Here is a 27,764-nt window from a genome sequence, read left to right as displayed (position 1 = left end):
GCTCCTTCTTGTCATAATAGGAAGGTGGAGCCTATAAATAAAAAGCATCTGAAGAAGTTTCAGAAAGTCACTGTTTCTCCTTTCTACAGGGCACTTACAAGGGTAAGTTTCTCCCTTCCTTCTTTTAAAAAGAGTAATGCAAATTTTTACTATTATCTTCATTCCTTTTAATGTGTCAAGGCTGCATAAAGTGTCTACAGTAAGTGTGATTAAACAGGGTTTCCAGGAGCAGGATTTTTTGCTTTCTGGGATGGAAAAAAAAAAAAAAAAAGAAAATATGTCAGTATTATTTCCTCTTTAAAAGGAGACAACTGAGAGATGGCATTTAATTTTTTTTTAGCCATTATTGAGCAAGATGATCTATCCAGCACTATTTATGAGTAGGATCATAAGCTTTGCATTGCTTCATTCTCTTTTTGAGAAGACAGCTGGAGTTAAAAAACATACAACACAGGAACTGTGAGGTTTACCCAAATATCATGAGGTCATAGGATGTGTCAGCCAGAAATCCATGTGCTCCTTTTGCTGGACAGAGAGTGAATAAATCCAGGAACTGTGTGGATTCAGCACTGCAGCTCTGCACCTTGGGTTTGAGAGGGGATTTTTTTAGAAGGGGCTTTTCATCTTCTACAGATGCAAAGCTAAAGAAAAAAAAAAAACCAAAAAAAACCAGATAAAAACATAGGAACTCCTCTTCAGAACTATCTATTTGTGGTATTTGTGCAGATGTGGGTGTACAGCAGAGTGCTTCGTGTTATTTTAGAGAATTTGCCTCACACAGGCAAATTCTAAAGGTAAAGCTGCAGGAAATCAGTATTATCCTGACAAAGGCGGCAGGTCCAGCTCTGGTGAGAGGAAATTTTTGGCGGACTTTCAGTATCACCACGTCATGCAGGTGTAATGTTTCACATGTGGCTTCTGGCCCATTGTAGAAGAGCTCTTTACAATTGCAGCTTTTTTTGTTTTCCTCTCCTCCTTTCTTCCATCCGATGTTGTCGCGGCTCTGTACACAAAGAAATCGCTATGCCCGTGTGGCACAGGGAAGGGTCCAGAACCCACCCTGCAGGTACCTCTGTGCTGGCTCTACACCCTGTGGTCTGCTCCCCATCTTGGTGTTTGTAAAGGGTGACAAAAGATAATCCAAGCATCCTCAGCCTTCCCCACGTCTTTCCACCTCTGTGATTGCCATGGGGTTTGTCTTGAATAAACACGCCAGGTGGGTATTGCAGGATGGCTGGATGTTTGCATAATTAATTCATTCCAGAGATCAGGAACTGAGATGTTTGTGATGGACTTTGGTGTACACTGGCTGGAGGCTGAACCAACAGGGCAAACAGGTGTCACAAAACTGCAAGAAGTTTCTGGGTTGATTTTTCCCCATCCCCTTCTCTCCCCATCCCCACTAGGGATGCCCACAAGCTCCAGTGCTTTTGCAAAGGTGTTAAAAAACCCAAGGTCCACCTAAATACAGGCATAAAATCCTAAAGTAGCTTCAGAGGTGCTTTTTTGCTTTGCAATGGTGAATTCTGCAAAGCCAAAGGCTGGAAATCTGTACATTTCCACCTGAACCTGCGCATATTGTAACCCTTTAGACATGGACTGCTGAATAAATCCGGAGATAAAGTGGAACAGCGTGCACCTAAACTGCTCTGAGAAGTTTTGGAAACAAGGGGATCTTACTTGTGACTCAGCAGAAGGACCATGACCTGATAATAATCCATTGTAATAGATGATAAAAGTTGTTGTTTTGATATTGCACTGCCAATATCTACATACTGTACTAGCAATAAACCTAATTATAAATGCTCACACAGTCACTGTGTCCAGTTTCTCATGCCTGGCCCACAACCTCCTGTCAACTGCTCTGCTATAATGTGTGTTTTTTTTCTAAACTTGTTTTACACATTGAAAACAAGTTGTATCAGATCATCCTATTTCGGCATCTGTTTAAATTAGAAAGCCTGTAAACTTAAATCAACCAAAAAAAAACTTAACAGAACAGGAAGTTATGTAAAGCAAATATGTGGCTCTCCTAATTTGTTTTTCGAAGTGCTTGAGTTAAACAGATCCTGGTTTTGGCAGAGGGAGGCTAAAAAATCTAGCTTTGAAAAAGGACTCTTGAGGTTTTTTTCCTTAAATCACTTTCTCCGGAAATTGTCTTCCCTGGATAATGTCACAACAAAAGCCACTAATTTCCTCAGTCACTCATAGAAAACAAAACTTTTCCATAAGGAAATGCTGAACAAGGAAATAAAAAGCCTCCTAGTCCTCCCTTCTCTAACATCATGTGAAGAAAAGTCTGCTTTTGGCAGAGGGTTTTAAACTATAGAGGAGGGGACCAAGATACAGAGATTAGAAAAGAGATGTCAGACTTGCCTCTGACAAGTATTTCTTCCACAGAAGAGGTGAGAAGGGCACTAGGGCACTATGTCTACACAGCCCTACACTTCTGAGCCCAGGAAGTTAAGGATTCACATTCCCTCCAATCCTGCCCTGATACTGACTGAACTTCTCCAAACACCTTTCAGCAACATTTTTCATCGAGGAGAATTGGCTTTTTGCAAAACCTGTTGTAACATTTTTTTTTCCCAAAACCAAAATACCGTTTTTTCCTGTGGCTTTTTTTTTTTTAATATCAAAAAATAAAAGCATAAGAGAGATAGGGAGAAATGTTTCAAGTCTATCCTCTGGAGAGCAATTTTAGTGATTTGAAAAGAGCTGTGGAAGTTGGTACCTACCAAGGGTTTGGATCAGGAAACAAAAGAGGTGTTTGATTTTCTCTGCTCTGATCATTCTTGCCAGGTGCAGTCACTCACTTCCTCCTGTTTGGTTTCAGAAGCTGCACCTCAGAGTGGTTGGACCAGGCAGTGATTAATATTTAGTGAAGCACCATAGCCAAGATACATTCAAGCCAAATAAATCAGCAGACCATGGATAAAAAGAAGGCAGCATTCAAACAACCTTCTGAAAGGACCAACAATACCCTAAAGAAAGAGGGGTTTGTATTTTCTTTTGTAAAACCATTTCCAGAAGCTGCTAAAATTCCTCTCCCACCAGAGGAACCAGAAGAAGATCCTGACCTGTCAGAGGAGCTGTTTGAGAGCAAACCTAACTATGACCAGGACCTGGAGAAAGAGTTTTCCAGAGAAGAGGCCACAGTAAGTCAAGGGGAGGGCACAGATCCTCCCCACTTTTACTCTGTTGTTTCACTTTGTGCCCCAAAATTAATTCCTTTGTCTCTTTGGGCAATCTGCATCTGTTAGGTTTAAGGAGAACTTTTGGGATGAGGCCTAGTAATTATTCATGTAAGTATCAAGAGAGGTATCTGCAATTAATATGCAGACATTAATAATGCAGGTCTAAAAAAAAGAGATGGCTTCAGCCTAAAAGCCAATTTAATGTGTGACATGTGTCTGTTTCAATCCTAGCAACAAATGTTGAACAGAAATCATAAAAGCTGAGGGTTTTTTTTCTTGAGGCTCCTTAACCCTTAACAGAAATGCACAGCAAGTTTTATTATAACCTGCTTGGATATTTAACACTGAACACAGGTTGGTTCTATGTCTGTGACACAGTTATTGAAGTTTTTTGAGAATTTACTAGCTATTAAACATTTTAGTGAAGAGAGTGAGCAGGGGTTACCAAAAAGGGTTTAAAATGCTTGCCTCCAATAATTTATGCTGCCTTCCTCATCTTGAACCAAAACATCTGCTTTGTTTGAGTGCATCTGATCCATAGACATACTTCTGGAGGTATTTTTCTTGGATAAAAGTGATGGAGAGAAACTTCAATTTCTCTTTTCAAAAAATCCGGTTTGAATATGCCTGGCCCAATATGTCTGAAACATATTGGTGCTCCCAAAATTGAATATCTAACTGCAGCAGTCAGGCTGGAACACTGAGAGAGGAACAGGGATAAGAAACCAAGCTGATCTTTATATACTTTAGCTGACCGTATTTAACAGCCAGATGGACCAGTTTTGCCAAAGACTGGAAATTATTTGTTTTGTTTTCACATAAATGAAGAGTCTGTGTTAATATCTGGACCTGTGTCAAACCCAGAAAATGACAATAATAATCAGTCATTTAAAACAACCCACTCATATTCATGCCCTATGGGAGCCTAAAATTAGGCAAAGAAGAAAGAGCCATGATGATCTAAAAGATTTCAGCCACCTGTTAAGAATGTTACAGCAGAACTCTTTTTGTGCCTGTGCACAAACTAAACCTTCAAACTCCAAAACAAAGATCTAATAAGCTATTTTTTACCAAATTGAGTGATTTCTGGGATCAGTCTTCATTTGCATACACATGCTTCAGTACATCTGTGGATTAGTGGAAGAAAATGGCAGTCACTGAAAAAACTGTTATTAAAAAAATTAACAAAGCACACTTAGTAATGTGTTCTTTATCTTTTCAGGACGGCTTCCAAAGTTTGTTATTTTTACTAAGGATGGTCTGTGAACCAACCTCAACTCTTTCTTTCATATTTACAGACACCTGTTTATTACATGGAGATGGAAGGATGCACAGTGATATGAAGTAGAGCTTGATGCCAGTAAACAATTTTACTAAAGATCGACGAATAGAAAACGCATCTCTTTTTTTTCTTTTTTTTTAATTTTTGACTATGGAAAATTCATTGTAAGTTTAACTCTTAACAGGATGCAGAGCACACCTTGTGCAACAAATATGAGGAGAAGATCCGACCCTGCATTGATCTTGTGGACAGCCTGAGAGCTCTTGGAATAGAAAAGGACCTGTCCTTGCCTGCAATTGCAGTGATTGGAGACCAGAGCTCTGGGAAAAGTTCTGTCCTCGAGGCCCTGTCTGGTGTTGCTCTCCCCAGGGGCAATGGTAAGAATTCACTTTCTCATATTTTCTCTTTGATGAGGTGGAAGGGATTTTTTTTTCTTTTTTTCTTTTTTTTTTTTTCATCTTTTTTTTGTTTGATCTAGAATTGGATAACACCATGACTGAGAAATGGAGGTGTGAGTGAGGCACCACAAGCTAAATTTAAGGCACATGTTCCAGGTGGTCAAGAGACCAGGAGTGAGAAGTGTAGTGTGATTACCTAGCTGACTCTGCATTTCCCAGAAAGCAGCAGTGCAGCAGAGTATTAATTTCACATGGAAAACCAGTTTTTAAATTTGCTTTTGGGATTGTCTTGGGTTTTTTAAAATACATTTTCTTACAGATATCTTTTATTATTACTATTATGTGTAAAGTGTACAAATAACTTTACTTAAAGCATAAGTCAGAGATGATTGTTGAAAGAAGTTCAAGAAAATCCACTTTCCAGCTCTGTGTGTGTATTTTTGCACACATAAATTCTGCAAGTTCCATGTGAATTTACAATATAATCTAGTCTTCCAGGCTGGAGTTGTGGATAGGTATTTCATAGGATTTAGTTGCAGCTCTGAAACAGATCATCCAGAGAGGAGCAAAACTCCATCTGTGGAGGTTTGCAGGGCCAGACATGTTTGGGAAGAGCCATGGCTGACCTCATCTAGCACTGGTGACTGTCCTGCTCTGAGCAGGAAGCTGGACAAGTCCCTTCTGGCAGCGTCTCTTGGAACATTTCCACATTTTGGTGTGACACAGGCAACACTCTGTTCACCACACACTTCAAGGCCATGTTTCATGCACAACCTCTGCCTTTGGAACTGCTGCAGGTATTGTCACTCGATGTCCCCTGGAACTTAAACTGAAGAGGTTGCCTGAAGGGCAGGCATGGCAAGGGAAGATCTCCTACCGAAATGTAACCCTGGATCTCCAGCACGCCTCTGAGGTGGACAGAGCAATAAGGCAAGGTGAGTGGATTTGGCTGGCCCCATCTCCTCTGAATACTCCTCTTAGACTGAACAGCATCCACGGTGATTGTGGAGAAACACCAAGAGCTGGAATCAGAGCAGAAGCAGCTGGGTCAGCAAAACTCAGTTCTCTCAAGGGAGCTGTACCGGTGCTTCTGTGGTGAAGATGATTTATGATGATGATCCCAGAATGGCCTAGATTGGAAGGAACCTTAAAGGTCTTCAAGTTCCAACACCTCGGGCAGGGATGCCACCCACTAGATCCATGATCCTTTTATCCTGATCCAAGGTAAAGTCACAGGTTGTGTCCTTACCTGTGTGGTGGCTTCCTGGTTTCCTGGTTTGGAGAGGCTGTCTGTCAAATTGTAAGCATGGAGCCTAAATGGTTCCTGTCATGAGTTCAAAAGCCCAGAGAGTGCTTGAGGTGTCTCTGGCTGGAAATGTTATTATTTTGGAGGAAATTGCAAGAAGACAGAGTGCAGAACAGAGAGTTTCTGTCAGGTACTGTGACCACAGGCTCAGTCATTTCCTTCACATGTCTCAACTTTACTGTTATGGCATTTCATGCTGGGTAAGGAATCAGTGCTCCTACCCAAAGGGCAGCAAGCACTTGCCCTAAATGTGAAAGTTGGATTGTCCTTACTTTCTTGACTAGCACAGCTCTGCAAATTTTTATTATTTATATATTTTTAATTAGCTTTTCAACACATTATTTGAATATTCTCAAAACTGGCCAGGCAATTGATATGAATTAAGGTAATTAAAGAGCTGAAAATCTCTGATGAAAATGAGTGGGGTTTCCTTGCTTCTCTGTGTTCATAATTCAAACATTATTGCCTTGTAGTATCTGGGACAATTTACTCTCAATCTCCCTATCAAAATGTGAAGAATATAGAAGACCACCTATATTTTTTTCACGACATCCAAGGATTAAATAATGCTTACTAAGTCTCTTGCTGTTGAGGAAGCATTTCTACAACTGACCAGTGTTTTACCTGATCCCTTTCATTGTGGTTTATTTATATGCATTTTATCTTCATACACAAGAGTCCCTAAATATAAGCTCTGTAAAATATCACAGCTCATATTCCAACAGGACTTCACATCAACTTGTTCTGGATTATATTTTCCATAGATTTTTTGCATAAGTGGATTTAAGTGTGTGGCTGGATCTGAAAGAAAATGCCAAGCCTGAAAGAAGCTTAGGTGGTAGTCGGTACACTTCAAAGTCATTGTGTTCAGCTTTGGTTTGATGCATCATTTAAAGCTTGTATCCATTGCCTTGCTCTTTTCACAGCCCAGGATATTGTGGCTGGCCCTAGAGGTGCCATTAGCGGGCAATTAATTTCCCTGGAAGTTCGTTCCCCTGATGTCCCAGATCTGACACTAATTGATCTTCCTGGAATTGCCAGAGTGGCCGTGGGGGACCAGCCAAAAGACATCGGGGACCAGGTAAACTCAGCCTCATGTGCCAATCTGTGCCCAGGGGCTCATCCCTTCAGGGCTCCCAGCAGACTTTCTGTGAAGTAAACAGAATAAGTGGACAGGATCTCTGCTCTTCCTCTATCTGTTTTAGGAAGAAATGCTGGGGAATGCAAATAAAACTCTGCTAGGATAAGGCCTGCTGTGAGGGTGATGTGCAGGAGATGGGTGTGTTGTTTCTCCTAAAATACCTTTAAATGGGAACTTGGAATAAGAGGAGCCGAAATTAAACTAGATATACCAAATAGAAATGAGACAAGGTTAGATTGTCTGGGCTTACTTTTTGGGAGGAGAGTAATTTAATTCTACAGTTAGATAGCAATCTTTCTCTTGTGTTGAGAAAAAAGCAGCAAATGTGATAAAATCCAAACATTTCCATTGTTCCCACCTGTCTGCATGCTCCAGAGATGGAGTCTGTAGCACTGCAGCCTGTCAGAAACTGGGATGGGTGGGAAGTAGAAAAGAGAGGCATCATTACCAAAATCCAGGGGAAAAAAAAATAACTGATTTACTGTGCAATAAGCACAATAGTGCTCTGTGGAGCTTCTACACAATGCAGATTATGAGGAACTCATTTTGTTTGGCATTGAAACATAGAAAAATACCAACTAGATGTCATGTGCATCTTCATTTTGGTGCTTTTTAAAATTTTCCTGCAAATATTCCACTGAAAAATAAGCTGAAGACATTTGTGCTCCTTTCAGAGATATAAATCTGAGATTTATCAGCATAATTGAGCTTGCTTTCTTTCCATAAGTGTTTACCTACACACCAGAACCTGATTTTCTTACATGTGTTAGATATCAAATACCTTTAATATTTCTATACTGAAAGATTATATATGCACAAGAGGTTAAACTCCATGCAGCTGTCAAGACAGGCTTAACATTAGTCTGGTCTCATTCATGCCAGATATTTGGATTAATCCTGACATAAGGAAAGGGGTTGCATTTTTCTGCTGGTCCCTTTCCATACCATCCTCTAGCACATAAGACTATCCTCAGCACATATAGCATTTAATGTCATCAAGAAATTGCTTATATTGTTAGAAATTGTCACATCCTACAAGCAAGTGTCTAATTTCACTGAACCTCCTCACTGCTGTTTTGAATTGCAGATCAAAAGTCTACTTAAAAGAATTATTGGCTGCAAAGAGACAATCAATTTGGTAGTGGTGCCATGTAACGTGGATATTGCAACAACAGAAGCATTGAAAATGGCTCAAGAGGTGGACCCTACTGGACAAAGGACAATAGGTGAGATAATTTTTTAGGCTATGAGCTGAAAAGGAGGTCAAGTATTTGTTTTCTCCCTGCCATGAGGTCTGATGGTCTGTGTTCTGTGAAATTAGCTACAAGAAGAAGAGGGGGGAAAAACCCATAAAACAGCCTAAAGAATATATTTGCAAGCATTTCTAGTCACAGTTCTTGAGTAGCTCCAAGAATCCCTTTGTTTGTTTTCTTGCTGGCACTCCTGTTATGAATAACTGAAAGCTGAAAATCTCAGTTAATAGTAGTTGATCTGAAGTTAATAGTAAAAAAGCTTTGCTTAAAAAAAAAAAACAACTTTAAAGAAAGGTTTACAATGCAAAAGGCATGGTGGGAGGAACTGCAGAGTGACTTTTACAGCCTGGGAGCATAGAACTTTCTAGGAGAGAGAATAAAAAAAAAATTTCTTTATAAAACATGGTACAGAGTGTTCCTGCTTGGTGGTTAACTTTCTCTTTTAACTTCACAGGAATTCTCACAAAACCCGACCTCGTGGACAGGGGAACTGAAGAGGCTATTGTTAAAATACTGAGAAACAGGGTAATCCCCCTCAAAAAAGGCTACATGATTGTGAAGTGCCGTGGGCAGCAGGACATCCACAACAAACTGACCTTGGCTGCTGCAATCCAACAGGAGAGAATCTTCTTTGAGAACCACAAACATTTCAGGTACTCCTCACAGAAATGTTCTCATCAAAGACATGTTGTTGATTTGCTGAGATTTAACTGTTTAGGGGTCACAAACAGGTATAATTTATACTCAATATTTCTCATTGCCCATGTAGGATTGTGTTTCAGTAACCCAGAAGATTTCTACATACTGAATAAACTTTTTAAAATGTTTTGGGAGTTTTTTGTATGCAAAATACATGGGGGAAGTTGCTGTGAACTTCAGAAGTTCCAAATAGTCGCAAAGAATTCGAGTTAAAGTATCTGAACACTTCCATCAGGCACTGAAGTATTTCTGTTGACTGTAAAACATAAAGGAACAGCACGAGAAAAGCTGTGCTGAGGACACAGGCTGCCCAGATAACTCAGAGAATGTAATACAGAGAACTTGTGAACTTCACATGTGGAGAAATAATAGAACAGCACATTCATCTGCTGTTAGAATTTGCTTTTTTCAGATTTTTCTCTGTTTCCCTTTGCTCAGTCTGTAGCTGTCAGACAACTCTTGAATAAACCCAGAGTCCTGGGCTGTTGCCACATCTGCACCAGCATGGCCCAGAGACCCCTTCTTTACCCAAATTGTGTAATAGAATTAGTGAAAACAGAGCAGAACATCAGTGCTGCCTCCTTGCCCTGAACAGCCTGGCTAACCAAACCCACCTTTTCCTCTTTTTTCACAGGGCTATTATGGAAGAAGGGAAGGCTACTATCCCCCGTGTGGCAGAGAAGCTCACAGATGAGCTTGTGAAACACATTATTGTAAGTAACAGAAGTCCCATACTGAGCTGTTTGTATCAAATATGTAAAAACAAGTTCAACCCTCCAACCTCGGACTGCAGTTGGATTTCATCTTTATGTGCTTAATGATCCTTCAACTCAGTGATCAGAGAACAAACTGGACTGAGAGGCAGAGGTAAAAAGCCCCATGCTCTGTCTTCAGATTATCCTTTTAACTGCAGATCAACAGTAAAACAATTATTTCATCTATTTGTGGCTCATAATTCCCGCCTTTTCAATGACAGCCATGATATTTCTTTTTGTTTATGAGTCTTGATCACCTGGGTGATGAGTTACTACTGTCAGCTTACTGAAACAGTGATTTCTATTCCACTGAAAATGTCTTCTAAACATCAAGATGTTCTATTATATTAATATACTTGTGTAAGGGTATTGGGGGTTTTTATTTGGTATAAATATATCTGCATCATCAAGAGAAGATGCTAAAATATAGGGAACAGCTAAATTCAGTCTCAAGTGAGAAAAAAATTATTTCTGTAAATTTACCAAAAATAAGCAACTAAACAGCCATGTTCCATCAGGAATTGAGCAGTCACCACTTTCGTGGCACGGCCTGTGAGGATATTGGCTTTGGTTCACTGTGGGTGAAATTTTGCCCTAGACTGCAGCTGTTCTGCCCAGATCTCAGTGAAGTCCAGCCTGATGCCTCAAGGAAATCCTGACTTCCCTCAATAAAGGCCATATTTGCTTTTCCGTGTTATCCCACTGCCACGCATAGGACACTGACAGCAAACTCTTGGATTTGTAAAAACAGCAAAGATCCCCCGCAGGTGTAGATCACTCTTAGAGGGATTTTGTTTTCCTTCCAAAATCAGACAGGTTCAACCTATCTCAATGTCCTTCTGTCTCCTCCCCAGAAAACTTTGCCAGCACTGGAGAGCCAAATTCGTGACACCTTCCACAAAACATTGCAGGAGCTGCAAAAGTACAACAGAGGCACACCTCAAACAGAGTCTGAGAGACTGTTTTTCCTCACAGATGTAAGTATCAGTATTGGTCACAGAGCAGAGCAAGGAGGTAACTGTGGGAGAAAAAGAAACCACCTGAAATTATCAAAACATCAGCATGGACCACTGGGAAGTTTGAGGTATCCATAATTTCAGTGAGGGTAACACAGACCAACCACACCTGCAAAAATAATGGACCACAGGAGCTCATGGCCTCGTCTAAAAATTTTTTCCTGTGATTATGGGACATGAAAACTAAACAACTTGGTTGATTGGGTCAAAATCATGCATCTCAGCAAGGGAAAACAAATTGATGCATGCTCAACATTTTGAAGGTTTCCCATTGTTTACACACATAACATCAAACGTATTCGTGATACCAAAATGTGGTTTGCACGTCCATCTAAGTGCCTCATCTCATGGAATTACTCTCTGAGTAAGTCTTCAGTAGGCTTTAGAGGTGTTTATGGAAGCTCACCAGACTTCATACAAGTCTGACCTATTAGAATTTAGTAAATGGCTCTAAAAGTCTACAGGGGAAAAAAAAAACAAACAAAAGAGTATAAAGTTTGTTCTCCTCTAGCTGTTACAGTATGGGGGGGGAAATTAAAAAAAAAAAGAAAAAAAACAGGAGTTAAGAGCACGAAAGACGTAGGAAAGGGATGTTTTTCATGAACTCTGTCCCTGCTTTAACATCAAATAACTGCTGATTTGCTTAATATCCAGAAATTAATCTGAAGAAATGAAACTTCACTAAACTGCCTGCTTGTTGTTCGATTCACTGCAGTTGATCAAACTCTTCAACCAAGACATCTCTCAGAGCACACGGGGAGAGGAGCAGCTGTTTGGGGATGAGGTCAGACTGTTCACCAAAGTCCGCAAGGAATTCTGCTCATGGGGCGTGATCCTCCTGGAGTCTGATGCGAGGGGTAAGCACAAAACAGTCTCAAGCTGTGCCAAGGGAAATACAGGTTGGATATTAGGAAGAAGTTTTTTACAGAATGGGTGATAAAGTTCTGGAATAGCTGCCCAGGGAGGTGGTGGAGTCACCATCCCTGGGTGTGTTTAGAAAAGACTGGATGTGGTGCCAGGGTTGAGTTGAGGTGTTGGGACTGGGTTAGACTCAATGATCTTGAAGTTCTATTCCAACCCAGTGATTCTGTGAATTCTGTGAACCCATCCTGGCAGCTGACCTGAGAGCCCATCCCCTTGCTTTTAAACCCAGACACAGCATCTTCAGTAAATGTTTTCCAAGAAAATTAAGAGCAAGAAGCCAGGAGCATCCATCTGTTGTGGTGTCCTGGGGACACAGACACAGTTTGTGTTAAATGCTGTCATTACAGAGAGGTCAGTGCTTGTCTCTCCTCTCCCAGCACAGCAATAAAATCAAGACACTGGCACAGAATTTGTTGGTGATTTTCTGAACTGTTCTTCTAAGTAACAGCAACACTAATCACAGAATCACAGAATCACAGAATCACAGAATCACAGAATCACAGAATCACAGAATAATGAGGTTGGAAGAGACCTCTGAGATCAAGTCCAGCCTATGCCCTAACACCATAACTAGACTATAGCATCAAGTGCTATATGAATAATAATAAATAATAAAAATCTAGATAATAATTTTTATTTTTACTCTTAATGTTTTTATTTTATTATTGCTATTAATATTTTAGAATCTGGGTGGGGTTTTTTTCACTTTAGCTCTGGGCTAAGGTGATACCTCATACAAAAAATTAGCAAATTTGTACAGTATCAACAAAGAAATACTGACTGTGATATCTTAAATAAAAATAACCAGTCAACAGTAGATTCCCCAGAAACAGTGTTTAGTGAGCTTGGAGGGGTTTTTTTGTTTAGGTTTTTTTAAACTTGGAAGTGACTGGTAATGGCCAGCTACTTCTGTGAGGGTAAAAATACCAAGAAGAACCAGAATTTTTGTGGCCCACCATAATTTCTGTCAGTCAGATGTTTGATGCAATGTGTGACATGCCTCATTCAGAGAACAACGTGTTAGCTCTGTTCTGTGGTAACAAAAAATCATCTCAGTAGTTTTTCCTCTCAAGAACAAATCAAAGAGGAGAAATATACTTCCTTCTTAAACCTGAAACGCATACATTGAGTGATTTAGTAGCAAAGTAATGTTATTTTACCATTGCAGCTAAAAAAGCGGTCCCTGGTAAAGTGTGTAAATATGAAGACCAGTACCGTGGGCGGGAAATCCCAGGCTTCAGCAACTACAGGACTTTTGAGGACATTATAAAAGAGCAGATCAGAGAACTGGAGGAGCCAGCAATTGAAATCCTGAACAACGTGATAAGTATGGCCCAACCCATGGGTGGCTCTTGTTGGGGGACACTGCTGGGCCTGACAAGTTTATTTTCCAGGAGCTGATGTTCTCACTGATGCTCTCAGGATCCTTCAGAGTGTGGAAGTAAATCTGATTCAGCTTGGGGATTGCTATTACAAATGCTAACAGCATTTGTTAATACTTTTCCCACTGGCTCTTGGAAGGGAATTAGTAAATAACTATAAAAAATAGAAAATAACTATAAAAAATTAGAAAATAGCTATAATAAATAACAAAGCAAGGAAACAGTATAGTAGAAGTACTTGGTGTTAAGTGGTCACACTCTTGGACCTGGAAATCTAAATTTCTACTTGTTTGTATGTATCATAAAGGCAGAGTGCACCAGTACAGCAGCTCAGCTATTTCTGAATGGATACAGAAAATGAGTAATCTCCCAAATCTCATACTAACAATAGCTTAAAATCCTCACTTACATACCTGACTTTATTTTGTCTCTCTGTTCTTCCCTTAGAACTGGTTGAAGAGAAATTTATTGAACTCGCTAACAGGAATTTTGCTAATTTTCACAATCTAAACAGAGCTGCCAAGGTGAGGCACTACTATAACCTGAGATTCTCAAAAGACAGAATGGCATTTGTAAATACATCCATGATTGTGGCACCTTATGCAAGTATGGAATTTCTTGCAGGAAAGTAAGAAAGAGTCTGAAAATGGCGGCATGATTATAATGGCACTAAAGAAAGTGCATTTTGCACAGCTTTGACAAGATCTAATATATACATTCTTTATTCAATCTGCCCACATTCTTGACAGTGCAAAGAAAACCTGGTGTGGCTACCTTGAAGAGCTTATCATTAATTTCAGATTCAAGTCCTGCAATGATTTCTCAGAGTGCTCAACTGTTTTCTCCTCTCTGAAATCAAGCCTGGGTTTTAGCCAGTGCAGGAATCTCATCTTTGATGAAAGGGAGCAGGAGCAGACAAACCAAAAATCATCCAGCCATGAAAAAACTAGAAGATGGCTGTTCACAGTTTGGGCATTTGCATGTTTTAGGGTGGATACCCTTGAAGGACACCACCTATATATTCAGTGGTGTGGTTGTCCTTGAAGGCCTTTTCTCAGAAAGAGCTTGAGGAAAAGATGAGAAGCAATGCTGGCAGCCAGGAAACAGAGTCCACTCACAGGGTACTGCTGAAAAAGGAAACTCAGGGGCAAATGTGAGTGAAATAGGTGGTTTGCTATTTCACTTGCATGGTCAAACCCTCCTGAGCTCCCAGGCCAACAAGACAGTGAACAAATAAATTACTTCATACAAACCCAGAGGTGTTCAGGCAGGGTGTTTAGGTGTAACACAGTGAGAGGAATGAAGAGGGAAGAAGTTGTGGCCAACACTGGACATGAGAAAAGGAATGGGGTGTTTTCTTAGGGATGTTAGGAAAGCATTTTAAGGGAATTTGAGCATGACAGAGGGAACTTTGCCAACCCCACAGACTTTTAGGTGGAAGTATCAAAAAGGCCAGAAAGAGTCAAATGGCTGCAATAAAAGCACCAGACACAGAAGGGTTAGACAGGGTTGGTTTGCTGACTGCAGATATTTCCCTTTGGGTTTCAAGCACCAGGTTTGGGCTGATCCCACTCGTGTGTAAGGAGGGGACAAAACTGCCACATTTTCCTGCTCTTTCACGAGAGAGACCACAGTGCAAAGCATTACTCCATGTTCCCATGTTCTGGGATTAGACAGTGCTGCACAAGGGCAGTTGAACACTGTGCCCACCTTGCCATTCCCTGGGGATGCTGCTAAGCACTGGCACCTTCCCAGAGGGAGCAAATGTCTCAGAACTTCTTGTTCCTTTCTTTTCTAGATGAAAATTGAAGACATTAGAGAGAAGCAAGCGGTGGAGGCTGAAAGACTTATCCGGACACAGTTTAAAATGGAGAGAATCGTGTACTGCCAGGATGACCTTTACACTCATGATTTAAATACTGTTAAGGCACAAAATGCTTTCAACACGTCCTCAGAAAAAGATCTGAAGTATCTGTTTGCTCCAAAGGACTCGTCTCTTACCGTGGAGATGGCTTCTCACACCAGTGCCTATTTTTCTGTGAGTTCACAGGCAGATTTGCTGCCCCCTGAATGCCACAGCAAATCCCCCTCAGCCAGATCTTGCTGGAGTCAATAGAGCCTTGTATGCCACGCTAGCAGTGTGCAGGGAATAGCCAGGGGGTATCTCAGTGTCTCATTCAGGTAGATGCTCAGCTTCTCTGCAAACTACGTGGAATTTCTGACCAGGGATGAGAGTGTCAGGGCAAAGCTGGGCTGTATCAGCAGGTTGCAGGATGCAGGATATGGTGATTAGAAAAGCCTGAAGGTGCCAAAGTGACAGCTGGCTCCTAAAGCACTTGTTAGCTACCTCCCAGTCTGGCTCAGATCATCCTCAAGCCACTCTGCACACTCCTGCAGCCAGCAGAAAGTGGTGTCAGTGGCTTGCAGTCAGATTCTAAACTTCTACAGCTGGAGGAGGAACAATAATAAAACATTACATTAAAATACATCAGCTGTCTGTAGAGATCAGAGTGCATCTGCTGTACTGCAGATAGCACCCTGTAAGTGAAGTGTCTGAAGACAAATGGGGTGTTTTAACAAAGAATCATATTAAAGAAGGAAAAGAGAACATGCAATATTAAGATTTGCTTTGTTGTAAAACTCCCTCAGAAAACAACAAGTTCAATATTAATAATTCAGGAAGGTAGGTAGGTAGCAGCTCACTTTGAATTCCAAGAGCAGGCTGTGTGACAAATTCCTGCAATTAAATGGTCAGGCTGCTCAGGCTGACGAAGACAAAACCCTTGGCTTTCATAGAACAAGAAACAAAGCCATAAGTGCATAAGCATGTCCATCCCACCTTGCTACACATTCTGCTATATGTTTTATCCGCAGTTAAATATTTTTGTAAATGCCCTGAGACCTATTTTCAACAAACCATCACAGCTCCATGGGACTGACTTGTGCAAGGCCAAATACAATTTGAATGAGAGGGAAGTTCCGTCCATGGCTGCCTACACCCTATAGGACCTATGCATGCCATTTTCAAGTTGTACTACAAAAAGAAGGACAGAACCTCTCAATTGCAGCCAGGCACTCAGGTCTAAGTGCTCACCCAGCACCAGGAGGGTGAGCACTTCAGAGCACTTCCCAGAGCTGGGAGAGGTTTAGAACCTCATGCTGCCTTAAAGCACCCCAAACCCTGTGGATTTCCATGGGGAAATGGCCCCACAAGCTCTTCTGGATCAAGTTTGCATCCATAAATGAACCAGGCAGCTGGTCAGGTCAGACAGGAGATTATCTTGTGAGGACATGAATTAATGTAATGCAGGCAGAGTCTGGCCTCACTACTGCTGAAGACATTTCCCCTTAAGGCTAAAGCTTCCTCCAAAGCTGTCTTAAGCTTAAAAGGACAACCACATCAGAAACACCATCTAAATACCACCATCTAAATAATACTCTAATAGAGGAATTTACCAGCTTTAGGAAAATTATTCTGATTACCTGCATCAAAACATATTGTTAGCATTCAGTGAAGACAGGTGGGACACCAGAAACTGGGCACAAGTTCTGTTTGTCAGGAATATCCTCCTATAGCTTGTCCCAGTGACAGCTGACAGAGATGAGCAGAGAACACTCTGCCTTGGCTTTAGTTTGCTGAGGGAAGGAAGAGAACACTCTTCCTTGGCTTTAGTTTGCTGAGGGAAGGAAAGCAACAGCTGACATCCCCATTACTCTCAACTTTTAGATTTCAGGCACAAAAGACATTGTTTGGAAACATTCTTTTGTTCATAGCATCACTCCCTTTTTGAACAGTATCTCAGGCTAACATTTTAAGACCTTGGAACCACTTTTTTTACCCAATTACCTAAAGACCCTTCATTTTTCAGTTCTTTTTACCAATTTAGTATTTTGCCTTTTTCTTCTTCCATCTCGCAGGAAGCAAGGAAACGCCTCACCAATCAGATACCTCTGATCATCCTGTCTTCTGTCCTTCATGACTTTGGAGAAAATGTGCAGACCTCAATGCTGCAACTTCTGCAAGATAAAGAGAAGGTAAACTTTCTCCTTGATGAGGACTCTGAAGCTGCTAAAACCAGGAATTGCCTCAGCCAAAGAGTTGAGCGTCTCACCAAAGCTCTCCAGTACCTGAGAGAATTCAGCTCCTTGTAATTTGTTTTTCACTTTTTTTCTCCTCATCTACTAGCATTACTGAAGAATTTCATATAATCCCAAAAAAATGTAGTGTCAGCCCAGACTTTTGATACCAATTTCTGGTGTTCAGTTTTTATTTTCCATAATCATATGTGTTGTGGTGTGTTTTTTCTTTAAAATGATGTTTGTTCGGTGTCTGTTAATTTCCCTCCTCCCCAATCTCCTCCCCTCCCCAGTTGTCAATCTTCTCAAGCTCTTCCCTAACCCCCTCCTCTCCAAGTTGTCAATCCTCCCTTTCCCTGCCCCTTTCCCCAGAACATTCTCTGCCATTCCTTCTAGCCCCTTCCCCTTCTTCCAGAGCATTCCGTCCATTTAGTAAGACTCAACACCCCATTGGTTATTTTGTGTTATTCCACTCCCCTGTTTCCCCTGATAGGTTTGTGATATGTTAGTCCCACCTTAAACTCCTCCCCTGCTCTACCCTCATTGGTTGCTGTTCCTTCACCCCTCCTGAGTTCTGGTATAAAACCTTTGTTCATCCTCCCAGGAGGGTCTTGGGGCTCACTGAATAAATCCATCTTGTTACACCCCAAGTCCCGTGTCGCCTCCATCTGTGCCCGTGCTATAACTGGGACAGCAGAGCTCACAGGGGAGCAGCCGCCCGTTCTGTTCCCTCGTTGCTCAGCTCGCCACCGATACAACATGTGCAAAGAGCTGCCTTTGCATAAAGAGCTCCACTGGGGGAGTTGTGATTAAATAAACACTATCCCATTTTTGAACATTTCCTTTGTGAACTCTGTGCAACCACTGGAATAATCATTAAAAAGCTAACACTCTGAGGATTATGTGTTTTGTTGGGGTTTTTTTTTTCTCTTTTTAATGATGGAAGCTGTATAATTCACAAACTGTAGAAATCAAATTATCTAGCTTTCCTCAACGAAGTTTAATGCAGTTCCCTTTGTGTTTTTGGCTTGCTGGGGTTGTTCTCTTTCTTGCCATCACCTAAAACACACCTCTGCAGTGTCACCACTAAGTCTCAGCCCAGGAGGGAGAGAGGAGCACACAGCAGGCACGAAACCCTTCCAGCCTAGAAGGAAAAGAAAGTTTTTTTCCTTTATGTGACTAGTGCATCCAGACACTGCTGGCTCTGTTCAGCCTCCTTTCCCAGCTGTCTGATTTGCAGAAGGCCTAGAGGCTCTTCCTCTCAGATGTCTGCAGCATCACCTGAAATTTCAAGAATGATGGGGCAACTCACCAGAGGGCAGAATTTGGATGTCCAAAAGGAAAGAAACCTCCCAGGATGTTAAACATTACAAGGGTGTCTCAGCATGTGTTTTGCTGCCTTTCTCCTTTCCCTCCCAGGGCAAGGAGTGTTGCCCTGATTTTTAAAAGTGATAAGTTTTCTTTTATAGTTCTTTTGTGAAAGTCTTAAAGTTCTCATAAAACTTTTTCAGCCTTTTGATCTGTTTACATATTTCTACTGGAGTTCTCACTCACTGTTTATGTAAATAATGATTGTTTTGCATTCTTCTTTGTGAGAGAATTGATGGACTGTTGGTTTGACCAGTGTGGCTGGAGAGGTGGTAATTCCACTCTCCAATCTGAAGTCACCTATGGAATTCTATAAATATCAGATGCTCGAATAAAACAATATTTTTGGCCTTTGAACTTGCCAAGCATTTGTGTACTTATTTTGTGTCCAATAGCGACAAAAGGAGAACCTTTCCAAAAGCTTTTTCATTTCATGGAAGCCAATGCAAAATATATCACACACTGTGTTAATGAATTTTCACATGGAAGATTTGGCTTAATAACCAAAGGTAATGTCTGCATCCAGCTAGAAAAAATGTGTTTATACCAGCATTTGATGTTGTCATTTCCAAGAGGAGAGGGTTTGTCCCTGTCATATCCCCATTCACCCCCACATCCAGTTCCCTCAACCTTCTTGAACACTGCAGCCAGTTTCCTCTTTCTCCCAGTACATTATTTTGCTATTAGTGGCTTGCAGTGCTGCAAGAAGCCACAGAAAAATTGTCTCATACCTGTAACAATTTAATTTTAACATTTCTGTTTTGAAAGTACTTTAAACTCTTTGGTTATTTCACAGTATCCCCCCATCCCCAGGATGTGCTATTGCAAACACCCATCTCACACCTAGAGGAGAGGCAAGGACACATTGCTCCAGGCAGCATGAGGAGGAATGACAAAATAGGGTGTGACTCCCTCAAGCCACTGCCTGCAGGCTAAACTTCCTTATTTAATTCAATTAGGTCAGAGTGATTTCATCAGTCCCAGCCACCAAAAACACATTCCTGGACATTTTGCTCTATTTCCCTGCGTTTGTTCAAGGACCTGAAATAATGGAATTAAAACAATCTCTCAGCTCACCCTCTTGGTTTGGTTTTTTTTTGGTGGTTTTTTTGGGTTTGGTTGTTTTGGGTTTTTTTTGTTTGTTTGTTGTTGTTTTTTTTTAATCAGACTCTCAAAGCACTTCATACATTGAATCCAGCAACTGGTTCCAAAAACAAAATCCAAGTAAACAGATATAAAGCACAACTAAGGAAAACTATTCGTAAAAAAAAAAAAAAAAAAGAAAAAAAACCAATTTATTGGTGCAGTGTTTACATGTAAGATAATTGCATTTCAGTACCAAAAGAGAAAACAAGACTAGTAGAGTCATTTCATTCAATAAAGATTTATCCTTCTTAACAAAGTAACTTGATATGGCTTTTTGATCCTCTACCACGATTATAAATTATTTTCAAAATCCTCAGTCAGGTGGCACTCGGATACGAATTACATTTTGCTAAAAACATACAGGTGGATACATAAAAGAGAGCTCTAAGGAATCAGAAGCCAAATTTAACAAATGAGGTAGTTCATCTCGTCCCGCAGAAACGCAGCTTTGTGTTTCCTTGTACAAAACATCCAGTCCCTGTCTTTGTCTGTGTGTGCAGCTCGAGGTGCAGCACAGCCTGGCTGGACACGTTTGCCCTTTGTCTGCAGGGAGAGGTTCAGAGTCACCTTCAGTGTGCTCAGCCAGGGACATCAGCACTGAGACTCCTCCTGCTGCAGCTCTGGGGCATCCCTGACCGGGACATCCCTGACCAGGGCATCCCTGCCCAGGGCATCCCTGTCCAGGGCATCCCTCTCCAAATCCCACCTTGACACCGTGCCCATTTTGGGTTCAGAGCAGCTTAAGGCAGAACAGCACATTTTTTGGTAAGGTCTGAGGCAGCCAGACTGCACCAGTCTGACTTTGATTGACGGCTGTGTTGAGATCCTGAGGATTTTTAACTACCTGAATAGACCATGTATTCTTTTTTAATTTTATTTTCTGTGTCTGTACTGTAGTGCATGAAAAATTCCCTTCATATATATATCCCTCACTCTCTTACTGTCCTGAGACCCCACCTGGAATACTGCATCCAGCTCTGGGATCTCCAGCAGGGACCTGTTGGAGTGAGTCCAGAGGAGGTCACAAACGTGTTCCAAGGGCTGGAGCACCTCTGCTATGGAGACAGGCTGAGAGAGCTGGGGTTGTTCAGCCTCTGGAAGGCTCTGGGGAGACTTCACCACCTTTTCCAGTCCCTAATGAACCTGGAAAAGAGCTGGAGAAGGATTTAGGACAAAGACATGGAGTGAGAGGACCAGGGCTAGTGACATCAGAATAAAAGAGGGCACATTTACATTAGATTTTAGGAAGAAATTCTTCCCTGTGAGGGTGGTGAGGCACTGGAACAGGTTGCCCAGGGAAGTTGAGGATGGTCCAGCACTGGAAGTGCTTAATGCCAGTTTGGATAGGGCTCTGAGCAACCTGGGATAGTGGAAGGTGTCCCTGCCCATGGCAGCGGGGTTGGAAGTGATGATCCTTAAGGTCTCTTCCAACCCAAACCATTATGTAATTCTACACTAAAAAAACATTCATTTCTTTTTAAATTGCCAACCAGCAGCTCGGAGATTCAACATTCACATTACTTAACATTTAATTTAAAAAATACTAAACCAACTGTCTCAGCATCCTGCTACGAAAATCTGAAATTAAATTGTGATTGAAATTGTCATTGTAAGCCTGATCATCAAGTGAAAGTTATTCAACAAAAGAGAGACATTTCAGCAAGCAGTTGACAGAATGATTCTGCCAGACACCACAAGGAGAAGAAAGGTACTCATTGTGATAATCCTTCAGTGATTAAGATCTGTCACTGTAGCCAGCACAGAACTAAGTGTGTAATCCTTCATGTTACTTTTAAAAAGAAAAATCAAAGAGGAAATATAAAATCAACCACAAAGTGAATAAATATCCCAGGCCCCCATGGCTTCATTCATTCTTGTCCTCAGGAACATCAGTTAGCAATGTTGTCATCTGTTTGCCTGTTTAAAAGACAAAACAAAACAGAAAACAACGGCTCAGGTTCTGTCTTAACAATCACTTGGATGCTTCCCAATAAAACAGCTTAGTTATCATGCAAGTCACATTTATTTATTTAATATAAAATCACATTTCAGGATGCCGGGCCTTAAAATGTATGGAAAAAACGGCGAATATTTTACCTGCATATTTTTATAAATCCAGTCTGTAAACACAGTCATATTCCCGTACACTCCGGGTTTGTTGGGAGTGGCACAGCCAGTGCCCCAGCTGGTATCTCCAACCAGCCACCACACAGAGTGGTGCAGGGTCACCAGAGGACCTCCACTGTCACCCTGCCCAGGACACAAACACCCTGTTAGTGACACCACCCTTTTCACTCCAGGAACACAGTTTTAGTTTCAACATAAACCTACCTGCCATTTAGGGAGTCACTAAAACAAGATATGGTGGCAATTTTGGTGTTAAATGATGTCTGCTTCCAATGGGGATGAAAATAATTTGCCCAGAGCCCTCTAAGTAAGATTGGCATTATTGACCTCCTTGCTCACTAGCACAACACTGTGGTTAACAATATAATAATATATTATATATATATTATATATAACAATATAATAATGATAATAATGGTGCAGTTATGGGGAGCATTTGATCACTTTCAAGTACCAGGTTAAAAACCATCCCTGAAGCATTAAAAAGCAGCCTCACCCCCTTGGGAATTTAGTGAGAACTCAGCACTGGCAGCCATTCAGATGACAAAACAAAAGCTCTCCTCTTTAAAGGGATCCACCACCAAAAGAACCAGAAGCCCAACCAGAGGTAATGTAAATTTTTAATTTTTAGGAGGGCATAGGATTTATTTGCAGTAGAGAAATAGATAGATAGATAGATAGATAGATAGATAGATAGATAGATAGATAGATAAAAAACCTACTAGCAAGGCCACAAAAATAATCAGATCATTTTTCATTTCATCTTTTATATAATTATTAGCTATTAATTAGGAATAATTACCTGACAGGAATCAATTCCCCCTGCTAGGTCTCCAGCACAGATCATTGTAGGCAGAATCATGCCATTGTAGATATAAACAGCATTACACCTCGAATGTTCTATTAAGGGCACTGCAACGTAATTCAAGCTGTTTGATGTTTTACCTAGAATTGAAATATGCACAAACGTGCAAAGACAAAACCAGAATCAGCATCACATTGCTTTGCTGTTACAAAATATCCCAGCAGCCAAGATGAAATAAAATTCCTAGAAGCAGTGAGATGGAAATTTAAGATGTAAGTCTACAAGAGGTCAAGAGAACCTCCCTCAGTACCTCTCTTATACCAAAAAAAAACCTTTTCCTCTTTCCAGTCTTGCAAATTTACTTCCAGCATGCTCTTCAGCCTGAGGTGGTGGAAAGGAGCATCTCCTGCCCTTTCCCACATCCACAGGACATGCTTGGCACACAGCAATCCTTGCTGCAGGAGAGGTGGCCCTGCCAGCAGGGGCACAGAATTATCTCCCAGGTGGGTATTTCTGGCCCCCAGAACTGATCTGAGGGTCCTTTGCAGTCTGCTGAGTGCAAAACCTCACAGCTTGCTTTGAGACAACACCCTGGGGAAATACTGGGGTTGTAAAACGGGTGAAAAAAAGTAGTGTATGAACAGATCTAATTCAAACTGCCCCATCAGCTCATGCAACAATACTGTTAGGATGAACAGGACTAGTTTATGTGAAAGATCAAAATATTCCAGAGGCACTTTTTACCTCCTTGGTGCTCTGCTCCCCACCCTGATATCCAGCACTGCTGGTTAGGTTGGAACATCATTCCTGGATTGGGCAGACAAACTGGCCTCACAGTTTCTGCAAAACAAACAGAAAACAGATGTTCAGCCAGAACTCAGATTTAAATGGTCACCACTTACACACCATGCATTCCCTCTGTACTTTACATTCCTTGCAGGCAGTCAATGCAGGAAGCAGCACAAAGTTTACCAGCTGCCCTTTCCCTGAGGGGTACCTGATTTCCACCTCAAATCTACCTCATGTCCACCTCAAATCTACCTCATCTCCACCTCAAATCTACCTCATCTCCACCTCAAAGTGAGGGACAAGCAGTTAATGGTTCTACCTTAAATCATCAGGTTAAGTAGAATTTGATGTCTGAATTTAACACCAGCTCTTCTGAGCAGTAGAAGAAAAAATTCTGCAAACTACAGCTCTGCATTCTCTTTGCAAAACTCTGCTGAAAACAATCACAAGACAAGCAGGATTCAGTATTGATATATGCAAGAAATATGCAGCACAAAAACCTGGAAAACAGACAATCTACCTGCTCTCAGCAGCAGCAAATCCCTTTCACATCACTCCTGGCAGCTTTAAACTGATGCACTGAAACACAAAGGGCCTGTACACAAAAAGCACTTCATGTTTAAATAATGGCTTGTCCTCTATTTTCTACTGATTGCTTACAAACAACCTACATCTGCTTTTATGAAAGGAACTTCTTGTAATGTTGAATTCTGAAGGGTTTTTTGAGCATCATTTGACCTGACTTGAGTGGGGATTTAATCAGCTGCTCTGCACTGCACCTGTAGTTGTCTGTACATACAGCAGTGGCCAAACTGAAGCACCAGAGAGAATTCTGAGGTAAAAATGTACTATTGAAATGAGCCCAAACCCCCTATCCATGTCATAGATTTAAATAAATCCTGCTTAGGAAATCACAGGCTGTGCCCTCTGTCTCTAGGGTAATTTTGTGTTTTCCAGTAAGTGTCTACAAGGATTGCTTGATGAAATTCAGAAGTTTTAAAAGGTGTGCTCACTGCCACTGCATTTTTCCCTTAAGAGGAGCAGAATACCTACCAGTAAAACTCAGTGGTGTCTCCAGCTTCATAAGTGCAACATCATTATCTTTAGAGTCTGTGTCATAATCTGGGTGGGAAATTATCTGTTGCACTTTGTATCCACTTCTAAAGAGCATCTCATCCTGATTCAGAATCCCAGCATAAACCCTCCAGCTGTGTGGGTCAGAGAGTCGCCTACAGAACAAAGAAAAGGTCTGAAGGTTTTCTTCTGTGGTGACAAGACAGGGATTAGGACCTTCAAAAAATTGTCTTCAGGAGCTGTAGTCAAATGCTTGTGTGACCAAAAGTGCACATGCATTTGACTACCATTTCTGAAGAATAAGACAAACAAATTGCCAGACATGTAACTTGAGGAAAGCTTGGCTCTAGTTTCAAAAATATATTAAAAAAAAAATCTTTGCAGTGGGTTAAGTATCACTGTCCATCCCCTTAATCACTCAGCACAACAAATTAAGTCTGAGATTGCAACACTGAAGCCTTTTGATTTCCATGACTGAGGGATCAGGCAGGTATTTCTCAAGTCTCACATGTCAGTGGTATCAGCAGAAGCCAGAATTAGTAAAAATATGATCTAGTGAAAGAATTTCATTATCTTGAAAACACCAAGGGGTTTTTTTTAGGCTGGTTTTGGGTTTTGGTGGGCTTTTTTTAATGTTAATCATGTTTACTAGATGTTATTTAAGCCGCCTCTTGTGCTCCAGCATAGTTTACAAAAGCTTAATAGAAAACTTGCCACAAGTGTTAAAACTCCCTCCATGAGAAGCACCAAGGCAGTTGTGCCTGCAAGTCACCCCACCTCCAAAAAAAGCCCAGATCAGGCTGAAAACCAGGTCTGTGCCAGCTGCAGCTTGGTTGCCATTTCCAAAGTTTTTCCACACCACAGAGCTCAAATCCAGGCAACAAAGGAGGGATAAGATCTCCAGGTAGAAATCAACACTTGCATTCCATTCTCAAGGTTAAGGACAAATATTCTTCCTTGCCTTAGCTTCAAACTGTGATCCAGCCAACCAACCATTAAAAATCTTTTTGCTTTGTGGGTTTTCCCTCCAACAGAAGCAGACACCTTTTAAACAAATTCTTGCCCTTTCTGAGGGTGCCACAGAACATTCAACTCTCTTTTATAGGTTAAAAATGTACAAAGCACCAGCTATTTTTCTTGTTGATGGCTACATAAAGTGTTCCTTGGATAGATATAAATCTGTATTTAATACTGACTTGGACTTTACTACCCTGTGGCAAGAAGATATGAAGAAATAAATAGCACAGGCATCTTTAAATTGATCATATCTACACCAGTGTGATATTTGAGAATTTGGGGAGGGGGAATTTTCTCACAGGGTAATTCAACACCTTCATGGAAACATTGTACTGGCTGGCATTAAATTTGGTGCCTTGAGTTTACATCTTGAATTGGGTGGGTATCTGTGCTCAACATCACCCATTTCATTTTGTAAATAAGACAAAATATAATATAAGGCTTCCTGTAGAAAGCAGACAGACAAACCGCAGTCAGCATGCTTCCAGAACCAATCTTCCCTTAATACTTCAGATTTTTAACACAGAAAAAACACAAGAAAAAACAAGCCTGCATGCCAGGCTTGGGATGGGGGGGGGGTGGGGGGAGGGAGAAATTCAGTTTTAAAGGATAAAGTGGGGAGAACTGAATAAATTCACGCATTTCAGCCTGCAGAAAGGCAAACGTGCAGGGAGAGAGGGACTTACCCTTCCACACAGTGTGCTGCTGTCACGAGCCAGTGTGGAGTGATGATGGAGCCCCCGCAGACGTGGGTGCCCTGCACATGCAGGCTGACCTGCCACGGCCACTGCCCCAGCACGGCCCCGCTGCCCCCCACGATCCTGTTCATGATGCTCACGCTCTTGCTGGACAGGCCACACTCTGAAAAGGCAGTCACACGCAGAGATTGATCAAAGAGTGAGCTGGGAGGTGATTCTGCACCTGGGGCTCCCCTGGCAGAGGGGCGCACGCACCACGCTGGGCACACCACAGCTTAAACCCCTGCCCTGACACCAACTCTGCCATTGCCCTGACCCCCATTAAATTGCAAACCCCACCTGGCAGCTGCTGCCCTTGGTTCACCATAAACTATTCCCACCTTTCAGGAGTCTGTGGTGATTCTGACATCCCTGTGCTGTGCAACAAAGCAGCCAACTGCCAGGAGACTCCTTGGGACAGGAATCACCATCAGGCAGGCACTGCCCGCCCAGTTGCTGAATCTCAGAGAGCAAATGTGCCACAGACTTCCCAACACAGCTGCTGGGGGATGGATATGGAGCTCCACCACAAGTCATTTAAAGGAACCAGTGGCAGCAAAGACAAAAGCAACTGGGGATCCACTGTATTCCTTGTCCCCTCTCCCACCCTGCTCCTAAAACTGTATTATTTGGGAACCAGAGTTAAATCTTTTGCCCATGCAAAAACAGCAATTAACGCCAAAGGTCCAAAAGAATCTGCCAGGCAGAGCATTTCAAATCATGAAGAAGCAGAAGTTTGCAAAAGCCAGTGAGTTACCTATGCAGCGTAGAGAAACCACCTTTCCTGAGGCACAGGAACCACTGCAGGAGAAACAAAAAAAACAGAGAGGATCTTAGGCACTCAGTGAAGGAAATGGTGAGCAAAGTCCAGCCTCCAGCTGCTTTCTACCCTCTGCAGCTACATGCCCTGCCTTCAGCCTCATCTTCCTGTGGCAGGTTCCCTCTTTTCTTCACTTTTTCCAGCTACCCTACCAGCAACCATCTGGCCTTCACCATGCTTTGCTTTCACCAAAACTGTCCTGTGGGAGACTGCAGGCATGAGCACAAAAGGTTTGAAAGCCTTTTGAGAAGCAAGATGAAGTGATAAACTGGAGCTGATTTAGGAAGTCGCTGCAGAAGAACTAAACAAGGGAGCTGCAGGAAGTTTGCAGGCACAGCAGACTACAGGTTTTGACACTGAACACTTCAGAGTTGTTTAATGATAATAAAAATTATGTTTTCCACAGTGAAGATCCATTTTTGCATGCTGTGTGTTCATGTGACTGAAAAAA

At 41.6% G+C, this 27,764-nt stretch overlaps 2 protein-coding genes across 6 annotated transcripts in view; one reads left to right on the top strand and one right to left on the bottom strand.

Moving 5' to 3' along the window:
• Positions 1-18,080, top strand: LOC100218402 (interferon-induced GTP-binding protein Mx). Of its 2 annotated transcripts, none has more exons than XM_030283816.4 (14): positions 1-102; positions 2,837-3,158; positions 4,664-4,856; positions 5,675-5,812; positions 7,110-7,264; positions 8,412-8,550; positions 9,032-9,230; positions 9,911-9,989; positions 10,886-11,008; positions 11,763-11,904; positions 13,140-13,298; positions 13,801-13,877; positions 15,152-15,391; positions 17,272-18,080. In XM_030283816.4, the coding sequence occupies exons 2-14, from the start codon at positions 2,931-2,933 to the stop codon at positions 17,503-17,505; spliced, it is 2,106 nt and encodes a 701-aa protein (XP_030139676.4). In that variant the 5' UTR covers positions 1-102; positions 2,837-2,930; the 3' UTR covers positions 17,506-18,080. The 2 variants fall into 2 exon arrangements, with proteins under 2 accessions (XP_030139676.4, XP_030139686.4); XM_030283826.4 differs by having other exon boundaries at positions 40-102; positions 2,803-3,158.
• TMPRSS2 (transmembrane serine protease 2) overlaps positions 17,272-27,764 on the bottom strand; it is a 25,174-nt gene continuing 14,681 nt past the window's right edge. For 3 of the 4 annotated variants that reach the window (XM_072935653.1, XM_030283809.4, XM_072935662.1), the window contains 7 exons: positions 27,251-27,294; positions 26,443-26,617; positions 24,719-24,894; positions 23,621-23,716; positions 22,874-23,016; positions 22,042-22,194; positions 20,075-21,861 (listed from right to left, as the gene is read on the bottom strand). In XM_072935653.1, coding sequence (XP_072791754.1) covers positions 21,850-21,861; positions 22,042-22,194; positions 22,874-23,016; positions 23,621-23,716; positions 24,719-24,894; positions 26,443-26,617; positions 27,251-27,294 — 799 coding nt within the window. In that variant the 3' untranslated portion in view covers positions 20,075-21,849. Of the gene's footprint in view, positions 18,575-20,074; positions 21,862-22,041; positions 22,195-22,873; positions 23,017-23,620; positions 23,717-24,718; positions 24,895-26,442; positions 26,618-27,250; positions 27,295-27,764 lie in introns of those variants that run through there. The other variant, XR_012058270.1, reaches the window with a different exon arrangement.

Source organism: Taeniopygia guttata, chromosome 1 (assembly GCF_048771995.1).
Source record: "Taeniopygia guttata chromosome 1, bTaeGut7.mat, whole genome shotgun sequence".
Taxonomy (NCBI): domain Eukaryota; kingdom Metazoa; phylum Chordata; class Aves; order Passeriformes; family Estrildidae; genus Taeniopygia; species Taeniopygia guttata.
The sequence above is the reverse complement of the archived record's forward strand: the minus strand, read 5'-3'. Positions and strand labels throughout refer to the sequence as shown.